The sequence below is a fragment of the Hirundo rustica genome, chromosome 11 (assembly GCF_015227805.2).
Source record: "Hirundo rustica isolate bHirRus1 chromosome 11, bHirRus1.pri.v3, whole genome shotgun sequence".
NCBI classification, from domain to species: domain Eukaryota; kingdom Metazoa; phylum Chordata; class Aves; order Passeriformes; family Hirundinidae; genus Hirundo; species Hirundo rustica.
In genome coordinates this window covers 1,328,374-1,350,711 of record NC_053460.1, presented here as the reverse complement: position 1 = coordinate 1,350,711, position 22,338 = coordinate 1,328,374, and the positions used below count along the sequence as shown (strand labels likewise).

The 22,338-nt window shown below is 55.1% G+C and overlaps 1 protein-coding gene across 6 annotated transcripts in view; it reads left to right on the top strand.

The window, feature by feature from the left end:
- ACSF3 (acyl-CoA synthetase family member 3) overlaps window positions 1–22,338 on the top strand; it is a 51,332-nt gene that overhangs the window by 1,594 nt on the left and 27,400 nt on the right. For all 6 annotated transcript variants that reach the window (XM_040075423.2, XM_040075425.2, XM_040075424.2 and 3 more), the window contains exons 2-6: window positions 1,053–1,774; window positions 3,181–3,336; window positions 12,529–12,683; window positions 13,091–13,236; window positions 18,819–18,931. In XM_040075423.2, the coding sequence (XP_039931357.1) occupies window positions 1,053–1,774; window positions 3,181–3,336; window positions 12,529–12,683; window positions 13,091–13,236; window positions 18,819–18,931 (1,292 nt within the window). The remainder of the gene's footprint in view (window positions 1–1,052; window positions 1,775–3,180; window positions 3,337–12,528; window positions 12,684–13,090; window positions 13,237–18,818; window positions 18,932–22,338) is intronic.

Genomic DNA, 22,338 nt, shown 5'->3' with positions numbered 1-22,338 from the left:
GCAGAAATTGAGGTTGATTTGCAAAAGAAAATCCCAGCAGGGCCAGTGTCTGGGTGGGGAAATGCTCCGAAGGTGGAGAGGAGAGACCGCAGCGCTCACGGAAAATAAATTCTTGTGCAGCCCGAGCTGGGGGCAGCCCTGGCCAGCTCTTCCTGGGGAGCTGCTGGGCTGGATCCCCTTTGTTCCAGCTCCTCCCCACCGTGGGAAGCTGGGCTGGGAGGCTCTTGGAGCTGAGCTGCTCCACTAATAGGCATTTATCCAAAAAAAAGAAAAAAGAAAAAAAAAAAGGGAAAAATCAGGTTGTTATTGCCGGCGTCAAGGAAGTGTCACGGACACTCTCGGAGAGTGAGAGCTTGTCATCCTCTGGCTGCTTCCTGCTGTCGTGGAATGTCTCCGGGGATGTTCTGGTGCTGATTGGATTCTGTGCAGCCAGCCCCTCTCTCTCCTGCCACAGCCCTGTCCTCTCCTCTCTGCTCCCCGTTGCTCTATGGAGAGGGTGCTCCGGACTGTGCGGAGGGGTTTGGGATTCTTCACGGAATCGTGGAATGGTTTGGCTGGGAGGGGACCTCGTAGTGGCTTTATGTTTAAAAACTAACAAATAGTTTTATTAATATATATTAAAAGAATGGAAAAAATAATGTCGGGGAAAAAAAACCCTAAAATAAAATAGGATGAAATGTTAAAAATGACAGACTTTAAAGCCCATGTCATTTCACCCCCTGCCTGCCAGCAGCCTGGGATGCTGGAAGGAGTCCTTGCCCATGGCAGGGGGTGGAACTGGGTGGGCTTTGAGCTCCCTTCCAACCCAAACCATTCTGGCATTCTGTGAAAGCTGGTTCATCATTTAAATTGGATTTTAGGGGTCGGAGGCTGTGCAGGGAAGGGTCTCAGCCTCCTGTTCCGTGGTGGCAGGGATGCTCAGGCTGCCCAGGCTGTGGCACTCTGAGGCAGGGACATCGATAATACAGTGGATATCACTCAGATGAGGGTGGGAACAACCCCCTGGGCAATCCCTGCCTGCACTGACCTGCTCCCGTCGTTGCTTTCTGCAGGATCGCTTCAGCCGGGCCGTGCTGGCAGGATGCTGCTCCCCCTGCTCTCCCCGCAGCTGTGCCGGCCCCTCCACTGCCTCCTGCGGGACGTGTCCCGCTGCAGGTGGCACGGGCAGGGGGCTGCCTGTCCCCACAGGGCTCTGCACACAGCCTGGGCCGCCTGCAGCGGTGACATCACCCCTGTGTTCACCAGGGCTCTGGCTTTCGGGGACAGAGTGGCCATCGTCGACCAGAACGGGGAGCACACGTACGGGGACCTGCTGGGCCGGAGCCTCCGCTTATCCCGGGAGATCTGCGGGCTCCTGCGGTGCCCCAGCGGGGACCTGAAGGAAGAGAGGATCTCCTTCCTGTGCCCCAACGATGCCTCCTACGTGGTGGCCCAGTGGGCTTCGTGGATGAGCGGGGCCATAGCGGTGCCCCTGTACAGGAAACACCCCGTGCCCGAGCTGGAATACGTGATCCAGGATTCCCAGAGCGCTCTGGTCGTCGCGGCCGAGGAGCTGGCGGGGAAAATAACCCCCAGTGCCAAGAGGCTGGGAGTGCCCGTGCTGCCCCTTCCCAGCTCCGGTGGGGATGGATCCTCCAGCCCCGCAGCCACGGAGGAGGGGCCCTTGCCAAGCTGTTCCTCGTGGAAGGACAGAGGGGCCATGATCATCTACACCAGCGGGACAACGGGCCGGCCCAAGGGTGTCCTCAGCACCCACGAGAACGTGCAGGCCGTGGTGAGTGCTGCTGCCAGGCTCCTGCCAAGGTCTGGGGAGTCTGGAAGGGATTTGGGGTTGCAAACGCCTCTCCACTGCCGAATCCCTGCAGGGAGCTGTGGGGCTGCGGCTCTGGAACCCCCCAGGCTTGGAAGGTGAACACACAGCGGCGTGTGAGGCTCTAAAGCTTGGCCTGTTCACGCTGCAGCTGCATGCTGAGGCAGGTGGATCCTCCTCCCTGCTTTCCTGGAAAGCAGAAGGGATGAAACCTGTTGTGAAAAACCTGATTTCTTTGCAGTTTGCTTTTCTACCCTCTGGGGGTAGAAAATTCTAGGGGAGAGTCTTTGCTCCTGCTTGGAAAATATCTTAGCCCAGCCCAGTGCTGTGTGAAGCCTGTGCATTATTCAGCTCTGTATCCCCAAGGCAAAAAAATCCATTAGCTCTCGGAGCCAAAAGGAATTAAAAGTTTGAATAAGCCTGCTGACTGCCTCACCACTTGGTTATCAGTGCCTGCAACTGCCAGGCTGCTGCCATTAGGGAAGGAGTGCAGGGAATGCAGGGGTGCCTCCCAGAGCTGCTGCTGCTCTGGGGGCTCGGATCCTGCAATATCCCAGCAGGAATGAAAGCCTTGATGGATGGAGCCAGGGCTCGGCTATATTGGGCAAAGAATCTGTTTCCTTACAAATATGCTGATTATTTGGGGGGTGGCCTGAGCAGTCCCCGTCCTTTGTGCTGTCCTGCAGGAGGCCCAAAAGCTGCTCCCTGCCCTATGGAAGAGGGTTGTGAGAGACACGACCGAATTCCGCTGTTCAGATGCTTCTCTTATTTTTAGGTGGCTGGAAATAAGCTCTGCAGTTGCCAGCACTGGGCTCTGAAGGGCATTGTTGACCCAGAAACCTGATAATTATCCCTTCAGATAATTATCCCTTCAGAGCAGAGTGTTTTGGAGGCTTGATACTCCCACAGTTTTCACTAACATGAAACCTACTTTCTGTTTATCAGCGATTTCCTGCTCCTACTGATTATCCCTTACAGGTGCTAAAAGCCTGATGTCATCAGTGTCCCAACCATGGCAACAGAACTCTGGGAAAATTAGCTTTTTGATTACTATTTCTGCCAAATCTGCGTGTGCAGCAGCAGGTTGATATTTTTGTATGTCCTACTTAAAATCATTGTTGATATTTCTCAGTCACAAGGAGAGGGCTTTGCTGGTTTAAAGGCACGTCCTGACGGGATGCTGGAGGTGTTCCTCTTGCGTGCTGCTGTTTTGGTGGGAATTTTTCTCCTCCTGATCCTAAAGGACAGATTTTTGTACCCAGGCAGGCTTGGCATTCCTGCCAGGGAATTTGGGGCCTGAATACCTCGGGAATGCCTCGGGAGAATCCTTCCTCCTGCCCTAAGGCCCTGCTGTTTGTTTTCTCCTGCAGACCACGGGGCTGGTTGAGAAGTGGGAGTGGAAGAAGGAGGATGTGATCCTGCACGTGCTGCCCCTGCACCACGTCCACGGCGTGATCAATAAGCTGCTGTGCCCGCTGTGGGTGGGAGCCACGTGCGTCATGTTCCCGGAATTCAACGTGCACATGGTGAGCCCGGGGAGGGAATCCAGCAGCAGGAACCCCAGGCACTGTGCTCAGAGCAACTCTGGGCAGGAATTCCTGAAGAATTCCAGCCCCTTTAGCCACTGGCCTTGTGTGGTTCACAGCAGAGTGCGCTGGTTGGGTGCTCAGCCCGGGGTAAATGTGCTCTTCCAGAGGGTGCAGCTCTGTAAGCGTGATGTTGGAATGGGAATGCTGCACTGCCCTTCCCAGCCCAGGTCTGGCTGGGGGTGGGTGGACCCTTCTGTGTGCCCACTGAGAGCGTTTCCATCCACAGTTAGGGCTGTGGAATTTTTTAGTGCCAGGAAAGGTGGGAATACTGGATTTTCTCTTGTGTGTTAGTGGTGTGCTCCTCGCTGAGGTTTTTTAGTGACTTGCATTTCCCAGAATCCCCAAAACACTGAGGCTGGCAAAGACCTCCAAGGTCACCAAATCCACCCTGTGACCAATCCCCACTTTGTCACCCAGCCCAGAGCACTGAGTGCCGTGTCCAATCATTCCCTGGACATCTCCAGGAACAGGGGCTCCCCCACCTCCCTGAGCAGCTCCTTCCAAATTTTCCCCTTCCAGTCCTACATCCTTAGAGTTTTGTATTGCATTACATGACAGAACACAGCCTTTGGAGGTTTTTGCAGCCCAGGTAAGGGAAATCATGGTTTTCCTCACTTACATGGAAAGGTGGCTCTTCCTCTGTGGAGAAACAAGGGTTAACAGAGCTGCTGGGTTGGACTCAGTGATGTGAGAGAGAGTTTGCAGATCCAGACCTTCTTGCAGCTTTTAGGAAAAGTGACAGGAGGGAAACCCTGCTGGAATGATGCTCTTGTGATGCTGTTTTCCATCTGAGCCAGGAAACACCAGTGCCAGTGTTCTGCTCCTCCTTTGTTCCCTGTGCCAGTGGCACTCCATGGAAAGGGGGGAAGGAAAGGGACAGGCAGCAGTATGGCTGGATCATGTTCCACATTTCCCAGCTGCTGGGATGCACCACCGTCCATCCACATGTGCCAGTGTCCTGGCTGGTGTCTGCAGTGTCACTGTTAAGGGACAGTTGGGTTTTCAGGTGCAGATTTCTGTGTCGTCCCTGCAGAATTCCCTGGGAAAGCCCAAGGAGCTTGTGCTGGGTAAACTGCCCAGGCTGCTGTGCCTGTCTGTGTTTATCCACAGGGAAGGCTTGTCCCACGCAGAGGACAAAGTGCACAGGTGTGGGATACACCTGGAAGCCTCTGGCTGCGCTGCTGCCAGGTGAGGGCAGGGCCAGCTCCCAGCGGAGTGACTGCAGGGCTGATCCTTCACGGCTCATTTCTGCTTCTCGGAGCAGCAGCCGCAGCAAACGCACGCTTCCTTTTTCTGCCGGGACGGCTGCTCCTTTTCGGGGGGACAGCCCCGGGGTCCCAGCGGGGCAGCTCGGCACTTCCCGAATAAATTGGTAGGATGCTGTGGTAGAAGGTCCCTGTGCTTTCACCCCACTGATTGCTGCCAAATTGTCCTTGCCCGACTTTAGGGTGACCCCAGCGCTCGGGGTGCAGCAGGGCTGGGCTGGAGGTGCCGCTGAGAGGCTGGAGCGAAGCCTCTGGAGGGCGCGGTGCTCCACGTCCTGTGCCCGCCGTGATTGATGCTCCCTGGTGCCCTTGCGTTTTCCTCTGCTCCCTCCCGACATCTGCAAATCGCTGAGCTGACGTTGAGGGATGGGGTCGCCATCGGGGGGAGCGGGATCCCCCCCTCCTGCCTGCTCCGATCAAAGCTGTCCCCAGATGTGACACCGGGGACGGGGCTGGATCCTGGAGCTGAACTTGGGCAGGGAGAGCGGCTGGGCAGCGGGCAGCGGGCACCGGGCAGCGCTCTGAAGGATGGCGTTCGCTCCTCCGATTTCTTTTATTCCCGTTGTTTTTCCGAGGGCCTCCCCTGGGAGCTGCGAGTGGTTTGATCGACGCTCCAAAGCGAGCACGGGAGGGGAAATGAGTCTTTCTCGTGGAGTTTATTGCAAGCTGCCTTTCAGTTCCACTCTATTTTCACCAGCTGTTTACAGAGTGCCCTTTGCTACTGAAATCAGCTTGCAGCAAAGCAGCAGTGGAGGATTTTGCCAAAGGAGCCCGAGTTTTGTCGTGTGCTTTTCTTCCTTGGCTGCACCTTGAGAAAGCAGCCAATTATAGTGTGATATAAAGAAACTCGACTGGCAGCTAAAACACTTGACAGGCTGATCAAAACAAGGCGAGGAACTTACTCCCAACCTGCTGCAGACATATTTAGCCTTGAGTGATACTGGCAAAGGTTCAAGAGAAACCGCAGCAGCACGCCCGATGTGTGTTTGGTTTCTAATCACTAACACTTCATTATACAAAATAAATACTTTATTATTACAGTGTTTATTAAATTACATAATTTGCGGCGTGCCTTATAGTCTTGGATACAGATGGCAGTCTGGTTTTGGTGGTGGGAATAATGCTCTTTTTTTGGGGTTTTTTTTTGGGGGTTTTTTTTTTCATCTCTGAGAAGACATTCCCAGCCCCAGACCGCGGCTCGCTTGTCGTTCCCCGCCGTGCAGGGGTAGGAGGTGGCAGCTCTCAGACCTTTACGTCTGTTTCTGGGAGGTGTCCAAGGAAAGGTTAGAAATCAGGACTGTGGAGTAGCCCCGGTGTCCTGACCAACATCCTTCCTCTCACTAAAACAGCACCTGATGTCTGTGGCTACTGCTGAGGCCACGAGGACTCATTAAAGTGTGCTGAGGTGCCTCAAGCGTGAAAGTTGCTGCATAAAATCAGATTCTTTTTATTAAATGAGGACATCCATTACCCTGCACTAGCTACTGTACATGTTATAATTCACTTTATAGCACCATCTGTTAAGACTGTCTTGCTTAAGCTTTTCATAGCATTTTTTTATTGCAAGTTATTAAAAAATACGGCTGCATCTATTAATCATTTATTAATAAAGGGTTTATAAATGGACCCTTGGTCTCCAGGATTAGTCGACTCGTACGTGCTGTACTGAGTCCTGTGGTGCTTGTGCTCCTTGGGTGCAGTGTCCTCCCCGGGAGCCCATGGGAGCAGCGTCCAGTGCTGCTGTGTGCTGCTGGGATTGGGAATGGCAGGGATGGCTGTGCCGAGGCTTTTCAGCACAGGTGGCTATGGAGCAGGCAGGAGAAGAGCACTGAGCCCGAGGGCTGTTCTGCCAGCAGCTGTGTGGGGCATGGCTGGCTGTGATGTTCCTGCTTTATTGTTTTATTGGTTTTCAAGGGTGAGAAGTGGGAGGGCAGAAACCTCCTCTGGAGCCAGAGCAAGCTGCAGCCTCAGCATCGCTGTACGATCCTCCCTCCATACCCCGCTCCCAAGCTGGGTTTACGCTTCCAGCTGCTCTGTTCCTGTTTGCATTTCTCAGCTGCTGCTGACCTGTTTCAGATGCTGGGGTAGGAGTTTCTTGTCCATGAGTAGGGGTTTTAAAGGTGCTGTGTTTGTACAAATTTTGTGCGCTGTGGTGAGCAGAGGAGGAGAGGTGACTGTCTCTGTTATGGAAGGAGAGCAGGGTGAGCCTTCTCCTCCTGGCCAGGTGCTCTTTGAAGGCTCTGAGCATCAGGGCTTGCACCGAGCACCCTCTGGAGCATCCATTCCCAGTGTCCCCCTCCCTCCATCTCCCTCCGTGCATCAGCTCAGGCACAGCCTGTGGCGGGACTGTCTCTCTGTGGAAATGTCGGTGAGTCTGGAGAGACAGAGCCGGGGCAGCCCAGTGTCCCCTGTGCTTGCTGTGACAGTCACGCTCTGATGTCCCCATTCCAGACCAGGCACTCCTTGGACAGGACCATTTTGGAGCAAATTGTGAGGTCAGGGTCTGCTTTACAGGATCCTCTGCTGTGGTTTTTGGAAGAGGATCCATTTTGGGCTTGAACAACAGGAAGAGCTTGCCTTTGCCTTGGACATCCCTGATCTTGCCTCGAGGGGTAGATGTTCTAATGGCAAAAGGTTCCCTGACAGCTCTCTGCATTGACAAACACGAGAGCAGATCCTGGGAGGTCTTCCAGCCTCTTGTGCAGAGCGGGAAATAAGAGTACTGAAAAACCTGAAGGGAGAAACTTGCTCTGCTGAGTGATGGCAAGCTCCGGTGCGGGTGACCCAGCTGTGGCGTGTGCTGCCCGCTCGGCTCTGCTGGGCAGGTCTGAGCTGTGACGTGCTGCCTGTGCAGTGACAGCCCTGGCTGTGCCCTGCAACCCCTTCCACGATAAATATGCCAAGATGCAGATTTCCTGCCCCGCGGTTCCAGGAGCTGCTGTTTCAGCGCCGGCCTCACTGCGTGTCTGACTTAAGGTGCTCCGAGGATCAAGCCCTCTAAAAACCATGCCCTGTTTTACAATGTCACACTCAAAGCCATCAAAATCATCTTGTTTGCGCTCTTCTGTCTGGGGAAGTAGGGATGCTGCGTGCCCAAAGGCGGTGTGTGATTCGGGACAAGCTTTCCCTGGTGTTCTGTCCCCCGTGGCACCTTTTCCCCGTGGTGGGAGGGAGCTGCAGAGCGGGCACAGGATGAGTGGGAGGTGTTGCTCTGGGGTGCTGCTGCACCGTGTGCTCGCAGCCCTGAGTTCCTGAAGGCCGGCAAAGGCAGTGCTGTATCTGGGAGCAAACTTTGTCCTTGTCACTGGTGTTTTCTGTGCAATCCAGGCTGGGCTGGGTGCTGGGGCTGCCTACCTTGGCTGGGCTGCGCAGGGAGATCCAGGGCTCGGCAGCCGCTGCTGCCTCGGGGAAGGAGAAGCGTGTGCTGCACTGAGCCTCTCCCCTGGATCTGTCACTTCTGCAGACATCACTCTGGGCAGCTCTTTTGGTTTATTTTTAAAAGAAAAGCAAATCCAAGCGGAGGAGCCTGAGCTGCAGTATCCAGGCACACTGGGGATCACGGCCCCCATCCAGTTTCATCTGGAGAGAGGCTGAAAGTCTTTTCATCTGTTAATGGGAGGCTTCAGAGGAGTAATTTTATTTCAGACTCAAAGAGGAGTCGGAGGAGGGAGGAGCAGGTCACTAGTGAATGGATTATGTTTGATCACTTCTCACAGACCTGGCTTTAAAAAGTTAGAGGTTTTCTTTCCCATCTCCCCAGATCTGCCGTCTGTCCTCAGCATCTGTTCCCAAGTAATGGCTTTTGATGTGTGTGGGGAAATATAAAAAATGGAACCAGAGCCTGTCATATTTACTTATATTTCCAGGTCCCAGGGAAAGCACTTGCTCCTTCCAGTATGCCTCCAGCATAGGAAGGGTTTAAAAGCTTCAGCCTGGAATGCAGAGGGGCCATCAAACTGTGCTGATGAATAAATGATTAAAACCAGAGGCGCACAGAGCGCAAACAGTTCGGGGTTACAACAAACATGAGACGAAGCCACCGAGGGCCTGATTTCTCTTTGAAGAGAAGAATGTTTCTCTCTCTTTGCATATTGCTCGTGAGGTGTTGGAGGCTCAGTCCTTGGGAGAGAGCAGAGCTCCCCTTGGTGCTCTCCTGTCTCGTGTGCCCATCTGCTTTTTTGGGATAATTTGGTGTTGGATGCGTGTGCGTGGTCCTGCAGTCCCTTCGCTGCTGCAGTTGAGTCACAGGAGCTTCCCACCCTCGTGTTTGGCCCAGGATCTCACCAAACAAGCAGCTGCTTTGGCCACAGCCCTGTTGCTCCCACAGACATTCCAAAAATCACCGGCATCCCTTTTCCTCGATGGTGTTTCCCACATGGCAGCAGTCAGTGCTAAACACAGACCCATCTCCCCGAGCAAGAGGGAAGCAAAGGGCTGAGTTAACCTTGCATTAGAGGCATTGTTATTTTTGAAAGGGTTCAAAAAGATCCAATTACCACTGAAAACGGCCCAATAATTTTATAGAAGAGAGGAGCTGTTGTGTCTGTCAATCGAGGCTGCACCGCGGGCTGGCTGTGATCCGTTTGTGGGCTGATGGAAAAATCCATGCTGATATTTGCTTCCTTTGCAGCTTGGAGTTCTTCTGGCTGGTTTTGGGAATCTTCTACCGGCCAAAATATTACATGGTTTAGCCCATAACTGGGTTTGCCACCGTTTCTTCTTTTGCATGAGAAGAGGCCCAGGTATTGGATTTGGATTCTGGCTGGTTCATGGCATTGCACCTCTCTAAAGGGAAAAGTTATTCCCTTTTCTCCTCTGTGCTCACAGCTCTTCCTTCAGATGATCTTATCAGGTCTGGAGGCTGACTGAGAAGGTTCCTGGATGGACTGACCACCCTTTGGAGCAGCTTGTCTGTTCCTCCATCCTCATTCACCATCTGTGTGCTGGGAAAAATACGTGGGAAAAATCTCCCAGCTGTGCCTTGCTGCGCTTGTTTTGTACCCACTGGTGTCATTTTCTCCTTTTTTTTTTTTTTTTTTTCCTTTAATGATGGCAAAATCCCACTGGCCAGCTCATGATATGCTTTTGAGCAGTGGGAGGGGAGGAAAATCAGGAATGTCATGCTGACAGGAAGGCTCTTGGGAACATTAGGTCTCCCACTTCTCTGCTGGCACAGGCAGCCCTGACCCGAAGCATTTGCTGCCGTTATTGCTGGTGGGAAGCTGTTCCCACTCTTGCTTTCTTGCAGTGAGGAACTTTTCGTTTCTAACTCTTGGTTATCCTCAAAGGAATCTTGATCCATCTCCTGAGCATGTTATTCCATGGGAAGGCTGCTGCTTCCCTTCTTTGCAGAGCCTGGCGCACGGTGCCATGTTTGCTTCCCGCATCCGTGGCTTTTTAAAAGCACTTGGAGGTGTCAGGTGAGCAAAACAAAACGGAAAGTTGGGCTGCCAGTACCCTGTGCCCAAGGAACTGACATGGTGACAGTGACAGTGCCAGTGACAGTGGGATAACCCAGGGGCAGATGGATTGTGCCGCTCCAGGCCTGGCGCTGTCGGAGGATGCCGGGTGCTGCAAGGACAAAGCTTTGCACGGGGTTGATTGATTAGTCCCAGGTGACGAGGCTTTCCCACATCCTTCTCTCCGAGCGTGGAGTTGCAGTTGGAAGCCAGGAATAGCTGTTCCAGCTGGCTGGGCAGTGCCAAGCCCTCTGGCCAGCTTGGGCTCCGCGGAGCGCTCGGAGCTGCCAGCTTTGTACCACGGCTTAGTCCTGCTAAAACACATGGGAAGGATCCAGATTTGGCTGAGCAGGAGCAGAGCAGGTGGAGAGGTTTGGCTGTCAGCAGATCACCCCAGCAGCTGGTGGCACAAATCCAAAGGCAGCTGCTTATCCTCGGGAAGGGGCTGTTGCTGGGTGAGCTGGACTGACACGGGAAAAGCTGCTCCTGTGGCTGCAGTGCAGGGGGGAGGATTTTATCTAAGGCAGGGGTTGAGCTGGCACGTGGGGACAGGGGACTCTGGGATGCAAGGCAGACTTGCTCTGTTTCGATGGGTTTGGGGTTCCTCAGATCCAAAGTCATGTGATAAAAAGTCTGCTGCCTGGGCAGACTGGAAGTCTGCCCGCGCTCCCACAGCTGCTCGGGGCTTGGGAAGGCAAAACAAAATCACACAGCAAGGATTGATTGAACATGCCCTGAGCATCTGTTTCCCCTCAGTCCCTCGGCACAGTCCTGATCCCTGCTTGCCATCACGCGTCCTTCCCTGCCCACAGCAATGGCTCTGGGGAGCACCAGGCTGAGGAGAGCAGATCCCTTCAGCCCTGGCTTTGGAGAGATCCGTCTGCACCCTGCTGCCCAGAATGGGGAAGATATTGAGGGGAAAAAACAGGGCTGGGGGGAGCGTGGGGGAGGTTAGACCCCTCTAAATGAAATTTTTCCTGATCTGGCTGGTAGGGATCTCGCTGGTGGGTGGGTTTCTGCAGGGACTGAAATGTCCCCTCTCTGGATGTATCACCCATCAGCGCAGGAAGTCACATTCCAGTCCTGCTTTCCTTTCCCTGGGGATCTTGGGGTGCTCACGCCCTCCCTCCTGGGGTGTCCGGTGCGTTTGCACCTTGTGCGTTCTTCTCTCCCCACCGAGGGCCATCCCTGGGCTGGGAGGCAGCGTGAGCTCCCTCCTGCTGGGTGGGCCGGTGCCTCTGTGGACGAGTCCTGCCTCATCAACAGCAACCACCCGGCGCTGGCAGGGTTTTCTTAGGAGCTGATTGTTCTGGAGCAGCCGAGTGCGAGATGCTGGGGGAAGCGCAGCCAAGGAGAAAGGGATGAAACGGAGCCCGAGCAAGCGGAACAGAGGGAAGGGGCAGAGTGACAGCATGAAGGAGAATCCCTGGCTCACCTTCAATCAATGCCTGCCTTGCCTCGCTCGTGTGCAGCCGAGGCAGCGCTCGGTGTCAGGAGCTGTTAGGGAATGCATTTGTCACCGGCGGGGCAGGGGCTGCAGCGCCGGGACAGAGGCACCGTCAGCGGGGCTCTGATTTCTCCACGGCTTTGGATCGCTCCTGCCTTGGGAAGAGCTCAGCTGGCAGGGACAGTGGTGAGGTGTGGGAGGAATGGGCTCAGGTGTGACGCTCGTGGCTCTGACCCGTGCGTCCCAGAGGTGGTGTTGTCCACATCCCAGCGGAGCTGGCTGCTGGAATTTGTCCCCATTCGTAGTTCCCGAGTTTCTCCTTGCAGCTGAAGAGCGTTATTCCCACAGGGAGCGTTCCTCTCAGGAACACTGTGGTTGGGGTGGTGGCCCTCCTGAAAAGCCGCTGTCTCCTGCTGCCGCTGCTTTCTTTATCTGTGGTTTGTGATGGCTCCTCTGAGCTCGCCAGGGACACAGCTCTCTGCACCTCAGCGTTTTCATAAACTCTCACTCCCAGTGCCTGATCTCCCTCTTCCCAGCCTCGCCTCAGAGGCTGAAATCCAGGGCTCCAAGCTGTGTGTTGTGTGTCAGGTGTGGGCTGTGTCTTTCCAAAGAGGAGCTCCCATGCTTTGGAAAACCGGTGGCTTTGTGCAGCCTTTGAAGAGCTGTGCATGATAAGGGAATGAGCTGATCCTGCCACAAGCTTCCATCTTCTTGTGCAAATTCTTGACTGCAGCATGACAGGACTAAAAAGGCCATTTCCATCATGTTGTGAGTGATGGTGGGTGGGGGATCCACGGGTGGGATGAGACATGAACGTTGTGCCTTGGGAAACAAGGGCGTGATGAAAGTTGGGAACTTGTTTTGGACAGGGATGAGGGGCACACAACAGCCTCCAGCTCCAGGAAATCTCAGCTAGCAAAGGTGTGTTTTCATCCATGGGTGTTCCCTTCCTTCCTAGGTGTGGAAGAAGCTCCTGAGCTCCCAAGCTCCCCGTGTCAGTGTGTTCATGGCAGTGCCCACCATCTATGCCAAGCTGATGGAATATTACGACCAGCATTTCACCCAGCCCCAAGTGCAGGATTTCGTGCGTGCCTTTTGCCAGGAGAACATCAGGTGGGTGAGCTGTGGGCAGGGGCTGCTGCTGGCTCACTGGGTGCTCCAGGGTTTTCCTTGCAGCATCAGCTCTTTCTGTTGTGCTTTGGCGGGAACGAGGGTGATATTATTTAATTACGAGCCGCTCTTGCATGGGGAGGCCAGAAAGGGGCTCGTTGTGTGTCACCCTGTGCAAGGACTTTGTCCTGCAGCCCAGGCTTGTACTCCAGGAGCTCTTTTAAGAGGCTGCCCTGGTTAACTTAAACCCCACATCGTGCTGAGAATGTGAGGGACATCTTTTGGTTGAAAGGATTTTGGGGCGGGTGCAGGTTTTACGTAGAGCTTTTCTGTGCCCCCGTGTCAGGCTGCAAATTCCCTGGAGCAAAGGTGCTCTTGGATTCTCTCTTAGCTGGGCTTTCCCTGTGCAGGTTAATGGTGTCAGGCTCAGCAGCCCTGCCTGTGCCTGTCCTGGAGAAGTGGAAGAGCATCACGGGGCACACCTTGCTGGAGAGGTACGGGATGACTGAGATTGGCATGGCGCTTTCTAACCCTTTGCATGGAGTCCGTGTCCCAGGTAGGAGTCTCCAGAGGGTGCCCCCTGTTTGGAGGCCTTTGCTGGGAAGTGTTCTGGGGTGTTCTCTGCACAGGAGTGAGGAGAGGCCCCGGTAGGAACGAGGATGCTGGGAGTTGGCACTGGGAAGCCAGGATGTGGATGTGTAGGATGTGGCTGCTGGGATTCCCAGGGATCAGTTTGTGTGTGCAGAGCTGGCAGCGGTGCCCACTGGCCTGACCAGGCTGCCACGCTCCAGAATGATGCTGTTCTTACTTCCAAAATCTCAGTGAATTAAACGAGTGTTTCTTCAGCTCCTGCTGCCTGGAGTTGTATTTCTGGGCGGTGTCGCACAGAATTCTCCACACAGCAGCGCTTGTCCAACCCATCAGTGCTGAACACTTAAAATAGGACGTCTGCTCACTCTTATTTTAGTGCCTGTTTCTTGCCTCTTCAGGAACTCAAAATTGTCACACCTCGCTGTTTGCTCTGGGCCTGTTCCCTCCTTGTCTTTGCCCCCCCTCTCTCTCTGAGCTGCACTTTGTGATTCCTCTCCATGGCTGTACTTTCTGGAACCTTTCAGAGATAAATTGATCTGAGACATTGCAAATATAAAATGCCCCCGCTCTCCCTGTGGTTGGAGCGTGGCCATCTGTGTGCCCACCCTGTGCCACCTGCCTCCCCGCAGGCTGTCTGTGCAGGCATGGCACCATCTGCAGCCTCCTGGGGAGCTGGTGTTAGCCCGGGGCGGGTCCTGGGTGTCACAGCTTCCCACAGCACCCCAATCCCATGGGATGCAGGAGCTGGGTCCCGCAGGGGTGGCACAGGGAGAGGAGAAGCCAAAACTCCCCCTCGTTGACTCCTCAGCCTGAGAACAGCTTGAAATTACAAACTCTGTTTTACTTTTGCAGGGTAACTGTCATTCCCTCACCCCGCTTCAGCCGGTTTTATCTTCCTCCAGCAGCCCCATCCCTGCAGGCAGGAGAGGGAAGCAGGCAGGAAAAACAAGGCTCCCATCTGCAGGAGCTCGAGCTGTGCGTGAGCCCCGCACCCACGGGGTGACAGGATCATTTCACTGTCCCTGTGGCCTGCTTATATTTGCTTTTTATTGATTTTCCATGAGGGGAAACGAGTGGAGACTCCAGAAATCTCTCAGGGGACTAAAAGAGAAAAGGAATAAGACCGAAAGGACCGTGGCAATGCAGAGGCTGGCGCCCAGAAGGGCAGGTCCTGCCCCAGAGCTGGTGGCCATGCTCCTGAGGCATCATCCCCATGGATCCTGGGCTCTGCTGGGCACCTGGGAACAAATCCTCCTGTGCAGCCAAAGCACAGGGGCTGGGGACTGTCACTCCAGCCCCATCCAGGGGCTCCTGCAGCCCTGAGAGGGGAGAGAAGTTCTCACCAAGGTGGGGATCAGCAAGAAACCCTACAGAAAGGAGGCTTTAATTGAATAGGCTTGATTAATTTATTTCAGGAAGTGTCAGCTGGGAAGCAGATGGGTGAAGCTGAGGCATAATTTACCGGAGCTGTGAAAGAGCTTTTGATCCAGTGCCCTGTTAGAGGCTGGGTGGGAGGTCACCAGGTACCACAGAGACCCCAGAGTCAGCTGATGGTGGGCTGGGAACAGGGAGCATCCCCCAGAGGATTTCTCCTGGAGTGGGAGCAGCACTGACCTGTTGGAGTGAGCCCAGAGGTGGCAGCAGGATGATCAGAGGGGATAGAGCACCTCTGCTGAGAGAACTGGGATTGTTCAGCCTGGAGAGGAGGAGGCTTTGGGGTGACCTAATTGTGGCCTTCCAGCTCCTGAAAGGGCCTGCAAGGAAGATGGAGTGGGACTTTGGACAAGGGCCTGGAGTGACAGGACGAGGCGGAATGGCTTCGCAATTAACTAGGTTTAGATTAGAAATTAGTAAGAAATTCATGGCTGTGAGGGTGGGCAGGCCCTGGCACAGGGTGCCCAGAGCAGCTGCGGCTGCCCCTGGATCCCTGGCAGTGCCCAAGGCCAGCTTGGACAGGGCTTGGAGCAGCCTGGGACAGTGGGAGGTGTCTCTCCCTGCCCGTGGCAGGGGTGGAATGAGCTTTAAGGTCCATTCCAAACCATTCTGTGATTCGTGAGCCTCTGAGGAGAGATCCTGGGGCTTCCCTTGCCCTCACCCAGGCACTTGGTGTGGCAGGAGAAAGGTCCAGTCCCTGGAGCCTGCCCATCCTGCCCGTGTCCCCAGCGGTGTCACCAGCAGCGTGTCCCCACTCTCCACCCACAGCACAGATCTGAAGGGGCAGGGATGAAGGTGTGGGAGCTTTAATTTCCAGAAGCAGCAAAGATGAAAGATTTGAAAGATAAATGTTTGCTTGTATATGGTTAAAACCCTGCTTAAAATGCCTCTGTTTTCACCAGCTCTCATTCTAATCCCCCCTGGTGCTGTTACCGTGAAGGGAGATGAATAATTCATGGCCGGAGAACGCCTCGCTGGGCCTAATCACCACTTTAATTGGAGGTTTAGATCAGAGGCAGCTAATAGCTGCTACAGCGGGGACTCCGTGTATTGTTGACAGTGAGATCCTTGAGTGCCTTATCGTTGGCCTGTTCCAATCCTCCCGGGACCGAGCAGCACCGAGCTGCCCAGATACCGAAGGACACGGAGCACGGGGCCAATTAAATTTATCTGGGAAGAGCTGACAACTTTTTTTAAACAGAGGAGAGCGGGTGAAAGCAGAGTGGTGTCACCCCCTCGCTGCCTGCAGCCCGGCGACACCGCGGGCGAGGTGCCAGCGTTGCTTAACATCCTGGGGCTGCAAATTGCAGGGATGCCGAGGGGAAGGAGCAGAGATTTCTCCCCAGTTTCCCCTCAGGATTAAGGCTGGGGACAAAAGGAAGCCGGTGCAGAGCCTTGACCCCTTCTGATCACCCCAGTTGTGGCTTGATGAGGGCGGGACCTCCGGGGATGTTCCTTTGGGAACGGGCCCAAATTTCTGCTGACCTGGTGGGAGCTGGCACGGGGTGTATTTTGACACGGTGGATGGGCCTGGGAAGCTCTAGTCGTCGTTTTTGCACAAATTCTATTCGTCCTGTCAGGTTTGTGGAGCTCTAATCAATAGCAGGAGCTTTTTCAGCCTTTACAGATGTTGATTTCCAAGTTTGTCACTTTTCCTAAACACCAGGAAAGCTTCTCCAGACAGGAACATAAGGAAGCAGCTCTCCACCAGGGACTTGTTTTACAAGCTGGTTTTACTTTAGCCAGGTAGGAGAGGAATTGGTGGGGCTGTGTTAGTAACTGCGATCCGAAACGCCACGTGGGGAACACGTCACCTCCTCTGTGCCCTCAGATGTGCCAGCACTTGCTGATCTTTGGTGTCTCACTCCCAGGGGCTGGGGCCAGCAGTGGGCATTGACCCTGGAGCCCTGCTGCCCATGAATCACTGCCCATTTCCACGCTGGGGTCAGCAGCTTGCATCCAGGGAGGAAGCATCTCCCAGGAAGGCATCTGGCTGATCTCGATTTGAAAAATTCCAAGTCTGTGAGAGCCCGTGGCAGTTCCTTGCTTTGGTTTCTGCTCCCCCTGTGAGCTTTCCAGGACTGGCTTTGTGGTGCCTGCCCACAGGCGTGCCGTGTTTTGGGGGCAGATTGGAGTCTGTTCACACACAGTTTTTCACCCTGGAGAAGCCGTTCCCACAGAAGTTCCCACTCCAGCAACCTTCCCTGCAACACTGAGGGTGTTTTCTGTGACTTGTTACTTGCTTCGAGGCCTCTTGGAGCCTCCCGTGGCAGGTGCAAGATTGTTTATAACACATATGGTGTGATTTTTAGGGTTGTCCTGTGCAGAGCCAGGAGCTGGACTTGATGATCCTTGTGGGATCCAACTTCTGTGATTCTCTGATTCCGTAAATACCTCACACGGCACCTCGGGGCACTTCTGGCTCCTTCCCCTGCTGCAGCCCTGTGTCTCTGAGTCCTGGCCGTGTCTGGCCTGGAGGTGGGAGCAGCCCAGGGGTGCTGGCGGTGAGGGGAGGACGTGGCTGTGCTGACCAGAATGCCAAAGGCAATCCCGAGCGGAGCAGACACGGATCACGGAGCTGCCGCGTCGCTTTGTGTTTATTTCCAGCCAGATTTGCTAATTGTTCGGGTAGTTTCGCTGCAATAAAATCTCACTCCCTCGTAGCCCATCTGCTCTTGGCTGATCCTGCAGGGATGCCATAAATCTGGGCTACCACGACATATCCATTTCCATGGCAACTGACCAATGTAGCAGACAAAATCGTGATGTCACGGATAGCAGATCTCCAGGGCTTCAGCAGGAGAATGAGACCAGGACGGGGAAAATGCCACTTGAACCCAAATGCCTGAAATATGAACAACGAGAGGAAGACAGGGCTGAGCTCCGGGTCCTGCTCTCCCTGCTCTGGGGAATTCCCAGTGCCAAGGTGATCCAGGCAGACCTGGAAAGCATCAGCTGGAGGTGCTTCAGGGGGAAAAATTCTTCATCCCTTAAAATGAAGAGCAGAGTTACTGAATTATAGAATCACAGAATGGTTTGGCTTGGAAGGCATCCTCAAAGCTCACATTCCACTATCCCAGGCTGCTCCAAGCTCTTCCAGGCTGGCCTTGGACACTTCCATGGAACCAAGGGCAGCCACAGCTTCTCTGGGCACCTGTGCCCAGAATTTCTCCCTGATATCCCATCTAACCCTGCCCTCTAGCAGTGGGAAGCCATTCCCCCTTGTCCTGCTACTCCAGGCCCTTGGGAAAAGTCCTTCTCCAAAAAAAAAAGTCCTGTCCAGTCCTGCTGAGCCACAGGTTGCCGTGAGCTGCTGTCCCTCTCGCTGCTCACGAAGGTCACAGGCCCCGCTGTGCCGCAGGAGCCATCTCGTGCCGTCGAGAGGCCGAGTGACACCTGCCCACCCACGGGTCCCAGGAGCAGAGCTGTCCTCTGCTGAGCTCTCAGGTGCTCCCCAGGAGGAGCAGGCGCTGGGCCAAGGGCTGGGGAAGCTGCAGGCTGGGGAGCTCCGGGTCACAGCCGCAGCTCGGAGCTCAGCAGTGGTCGCTGCGACGCTGTGTCAGCTCCTTGGCTTTGAAATTGAAACCTGTGGAGGAACGGGGTGGTTTTGATCCCTGCTTTTCTCCTGTCATGTTTTCTATCCAGTGTATTGATGTCTCCTGAAACTGAGATAATCCCTGGCAATCCTCAGCTGTTAAGCCTTCGCCTCCCCTGTCAGGTGCAGGCTGTAGAGGAGCAGAGTAATCGCCGTGCTCTCTCTTTTCACAGCTTTGTGTAGCTTTTGTGGTACCTTTCATTTTTTTCAAAAAAAAAAAAAAAAAAGAAACAGCTTCATTTCTCGGCTCTGAAGCTGTGCAGATGTCCTCAAAGAGTGGCCAAGAGAGACTGTTCAGGGCTGGAGTTTGTGTTCAGGGGCACTCCCGGCGCTGCCTGCTCAGCGCCCTGACATTTCCATGCGGACACACGGCGGGATCGACGCCTTCCTGAAGGGACAGCCCCCTCTAGGAAGTTCTTTAGTGGCAGCAGGGCCTGCAGACACCACTGGTAGACGAGCAGCTGCTGTCTTGCACCCCTGACTCTGCTGTTTCCCCGTTGCCGTGCTGTTCTCCGCAGGTTCCGTGGGCACGCCGCTGCCCGGCGTGGAAGTGCGCATCGCCAGCGAGACCCTGAGGGACGGCGCTCGGTCCTACACCGTCCACGCCCAGGGGGATGAGAACAGCACACAGGTAGTGCCGTGTTCTCCGCTGCTTCACTTGGAAAAGCTCTTCGCTCGGGGAAAGTTCTCTCCTTCCCAGCCCGCTGAAACCCCGAGGACTGAGGCTTGCACTGTTCTTATTCCCAGGAATTCAGTGATAGAGTTTCTTGTACTTATTTTGTGGCTTCCTATAGCTGTGGTGCTTTATGGACTGGGCAAGTGCTGTCCATACAATCATGCAATGGTTTGGGTTGGAAGCACCTTAAAGCCCATCCTGTCCCACTCCCTGCCATGGCAGGGACACCTTCCACCATCCCAGGCTGCTCCAAGCCCTGTCCAGCCTGGCCTTGGACACTGCCAGGGATCCAGGGGCAGCCACAGCTTCTCTGGGCACCTGTCCAGGGCCTGCCACCCTCCCAGCCAGGAATTCCTGCCCAATATCCCATCTAAACCTACCCCGGCAGTGACGCCGTGTGGGTGGGACACAGGCAGGCGTGAGACTCAACCTGGAATAGGTTCCTTCACTCATTCCCCTGGGAAATGGCTTCTCATCCAGCCACCTACGTGCTGAGGTTTGAAAGGAGCTTCCTGGGCTGTGGCAGAGACGCTGCTGGTGTCAGCACTGCTGAGAGGCTCCAAAAACCTCTATTTTTGTCGAAATGGTGTGGTGGCAGGTGGAGGAGCCAGCAGGAGCACAGGCGGCCCCGTGGGTGGGCCTTGCTCAGGTTGTGTTTGTGTTCCGATGCTGTAAGAGCTGGATCCGCCCCAGACGGTAAAACAGCCCAGGGGACAGCTGAGAGGCACCAGGGATTGTGGCTTTTATTAAAATAAATCCTCTTTGCTGCTCTTTACCCCCTGTCACTGCTGTGGCGTGGCCGAGCAGAGGGCAAAGCAGGAGACTCCCCAAATCCTGTTTTTGTCACTTCCTGGATGCGTGTTACATTTCACAGGTTTGTCCTCTGATCCCAGAGTTTGCTCTTGGCCTTTTTTTTTCCACTTGTGTGGAACTGAGACATGAAATATAACGTGTCCCTTGTAATAATGATCCTATAATGCTTTTTTCCCCCCAGGGATCCCTGGGCGCTTTACAAATTAGGTCTCAGACACGAGAATCCCCAAAGTGCAGCTCCTTCCAGGATGAAATGTGGATGTTGTTCTACTGAATTATGAGAGGAAAAAATATGGAATGTTATTTTTTTCTGCTCAGTACTCCTTCCCTTTCCTTCTCATGGCACTGAGTGATCAGAGGAGGGGAGCCCAGAGGATCTGTGTCTGGTGCTGGAAGCCCACCACCTCCTCAGGGCTTCACAGGGGTTCACGTAACTCTTTCCTCTGGCTTCAGGCAGCTTGGGTTTCTTTTGGGGGCAGAGGAGTTGCCCTTTATCCTGGTGATTTCTCACCTGCACCCTCCAGCGTGGGTGGCTGAGGTCCATACTCACGGCTCACAGTTCTTCCAGGAGCTCCCACCAGCGCCGGCCTTGGCTCCCTGCCCCTTGCTGATGGTTCACTTTCCGTCAGGCTCTCCCTTGAATGTTCTGGTGAATTCTCAAGTCCTCAGCCAGGGAGGGTGTGGGGAGGTGGTGATTTGCCTCTGGGCATTGGCTGGTGGGTTGGTCCCTCTCTGAGAAGCTGTCCCCATCTCTCCCACCGTTCCTCTTGTCCCAGCGTCACTGGGAGTTCTTCAGGCTGGAGGGAGAGCAATGGTCCCGTCTGTTCAGGCCACCCTAGGAGAGAGTGGCTGGCTGGGGACCTCCAGGACATGCACAACATTTCCAGGAGCAGAGCAGAGCCAGCTGCCTCTGTCCCTGGGACTGTCACAAGGTGGGAAAAACAGTCCTCGCTCCCAGCGTGCGTTGGCACAGATGGACGCGCGGAGACGCCAGGAGTTCGGGTTTTGTATGCCCTGGGCACCGAGTGTGACTTTCCCCGGCGTGACCAGGTGGCAGCCGTGGTGACAACACCTCTGCTCCCAGGGATGCTGGAATTCCAGTGCCTCACACCTGCGGTCCCAGGCACAGCCTCACCTGCTCAGAGCCTGGCCCAGACGCTGCTGCTGGCGCTGTGTGCATCACGCTTGGTTAATAATTCATGTCAGGAGACACAGCGTCAGTGGAATTTATTTCAAACGAGGAGGATCTGACAGTCCGAGCGCTCCTCACGCTCCAGCAATCCGAGAAAGGCCCGGCTTTGTTTAAATCAGCTCCTCCATGGCACAGGGGCTGGCCCAGGGAGGGGAAGGGCTGGTTGGTGTCACCCTGCCCGTGCCACCAGATAACCCCGTGGCCGTGTCCTTGCCTCCTGTGAGAAGGATGAACAAATCCTCGCCCCTCTCACAGGAGGGCTCAGCTTTAGTGGTTGAGGGCTGGAGGAGATTGAGGGGAGACCTCAGGGGTCTTCAACATCCTCGTGAGGAGCAGCAGAGGGGCAGGTACCAATCTCCTCCCTCTGGTGACCAGGGACAGGACCCAAGGAATGGCTGGAGCTGTGTCAGGGCAGGTTTAGGTTTGGTATAAGGGAAAGGTTCATCCCCAGAGTGTTCAGGCACTGCCCAGGCTCCCCAGGGAATGGGCACGGCCCCGAGGCTGCCAGAGCTCCAGGAGGGTTTGGACAGCGCTGCCAGGGATGCACAGGGTGGGATTGTTGGAGGGTCTGTGCAGGGCCAGGAACTGGATCCATGATTCTTGTGGGTCCCTCCCAGCTCAGGATATTCCATGATTCCACGATTCAAGCACCGTGGGGCTGATCCAGGGGGGTGCTGAGCACCCCGGCAGGAGCCAGGCTCTGAGCCATGTCTCCTCCCCGGGCTCCTTCGAGCAGGTGATCTCTGTGCCGGGGCCGAGGCGTTGTCAGGGCAATGTGCGAGGCGTTCACACCTCGGCTGTGCCTGCAGAGCCCTCCCGACCGCGACAGTGAGCCGAGAGCGCTGCCTTTGCCGAGGGAATTGTCTGCGGAGCCTCGCAAGGCCAGCGCCTTCCCCGCTCGCGTTGGGCTGAGTTCTGCCTCCTGCTGCCACCGCAGTAGCTCTTCTTCTCCGAGCTCTTCCCTCCCCACTAACACCGGCTCTCCCGGGAGGCTGGGGCGCTGCTCCCTTTCCTTTGGACATGTGCGATCCAAACAGGAGCATCCGAGGAGGAGGAGGCAGGAGCAGGGAATGTTCTGCTCTGCCATCCCGTAACTGCCCGAGCTTGCAGCAGGGGACCGCTGTAATTCGCAAAGCTGGTTCCTGGCACACCCTGAAGATCGATAATCTACTTAGCTGAAAGTTTGCTGGATCTCTGTTCTTCCCTGCATTTTCTCCCGTCCCTTGATTGGAGTGCTGGATTCCTTTCCTTCGGTGTCGTCTCAGGAGCCCTGTGCTCGGTTCCTCCCGTTTGCCTGTGCTGCTTCCTCGGGCTGTTTTGCACCTCGTGCCGGTTTCCGGGGCTGGGTCAGGCTGCA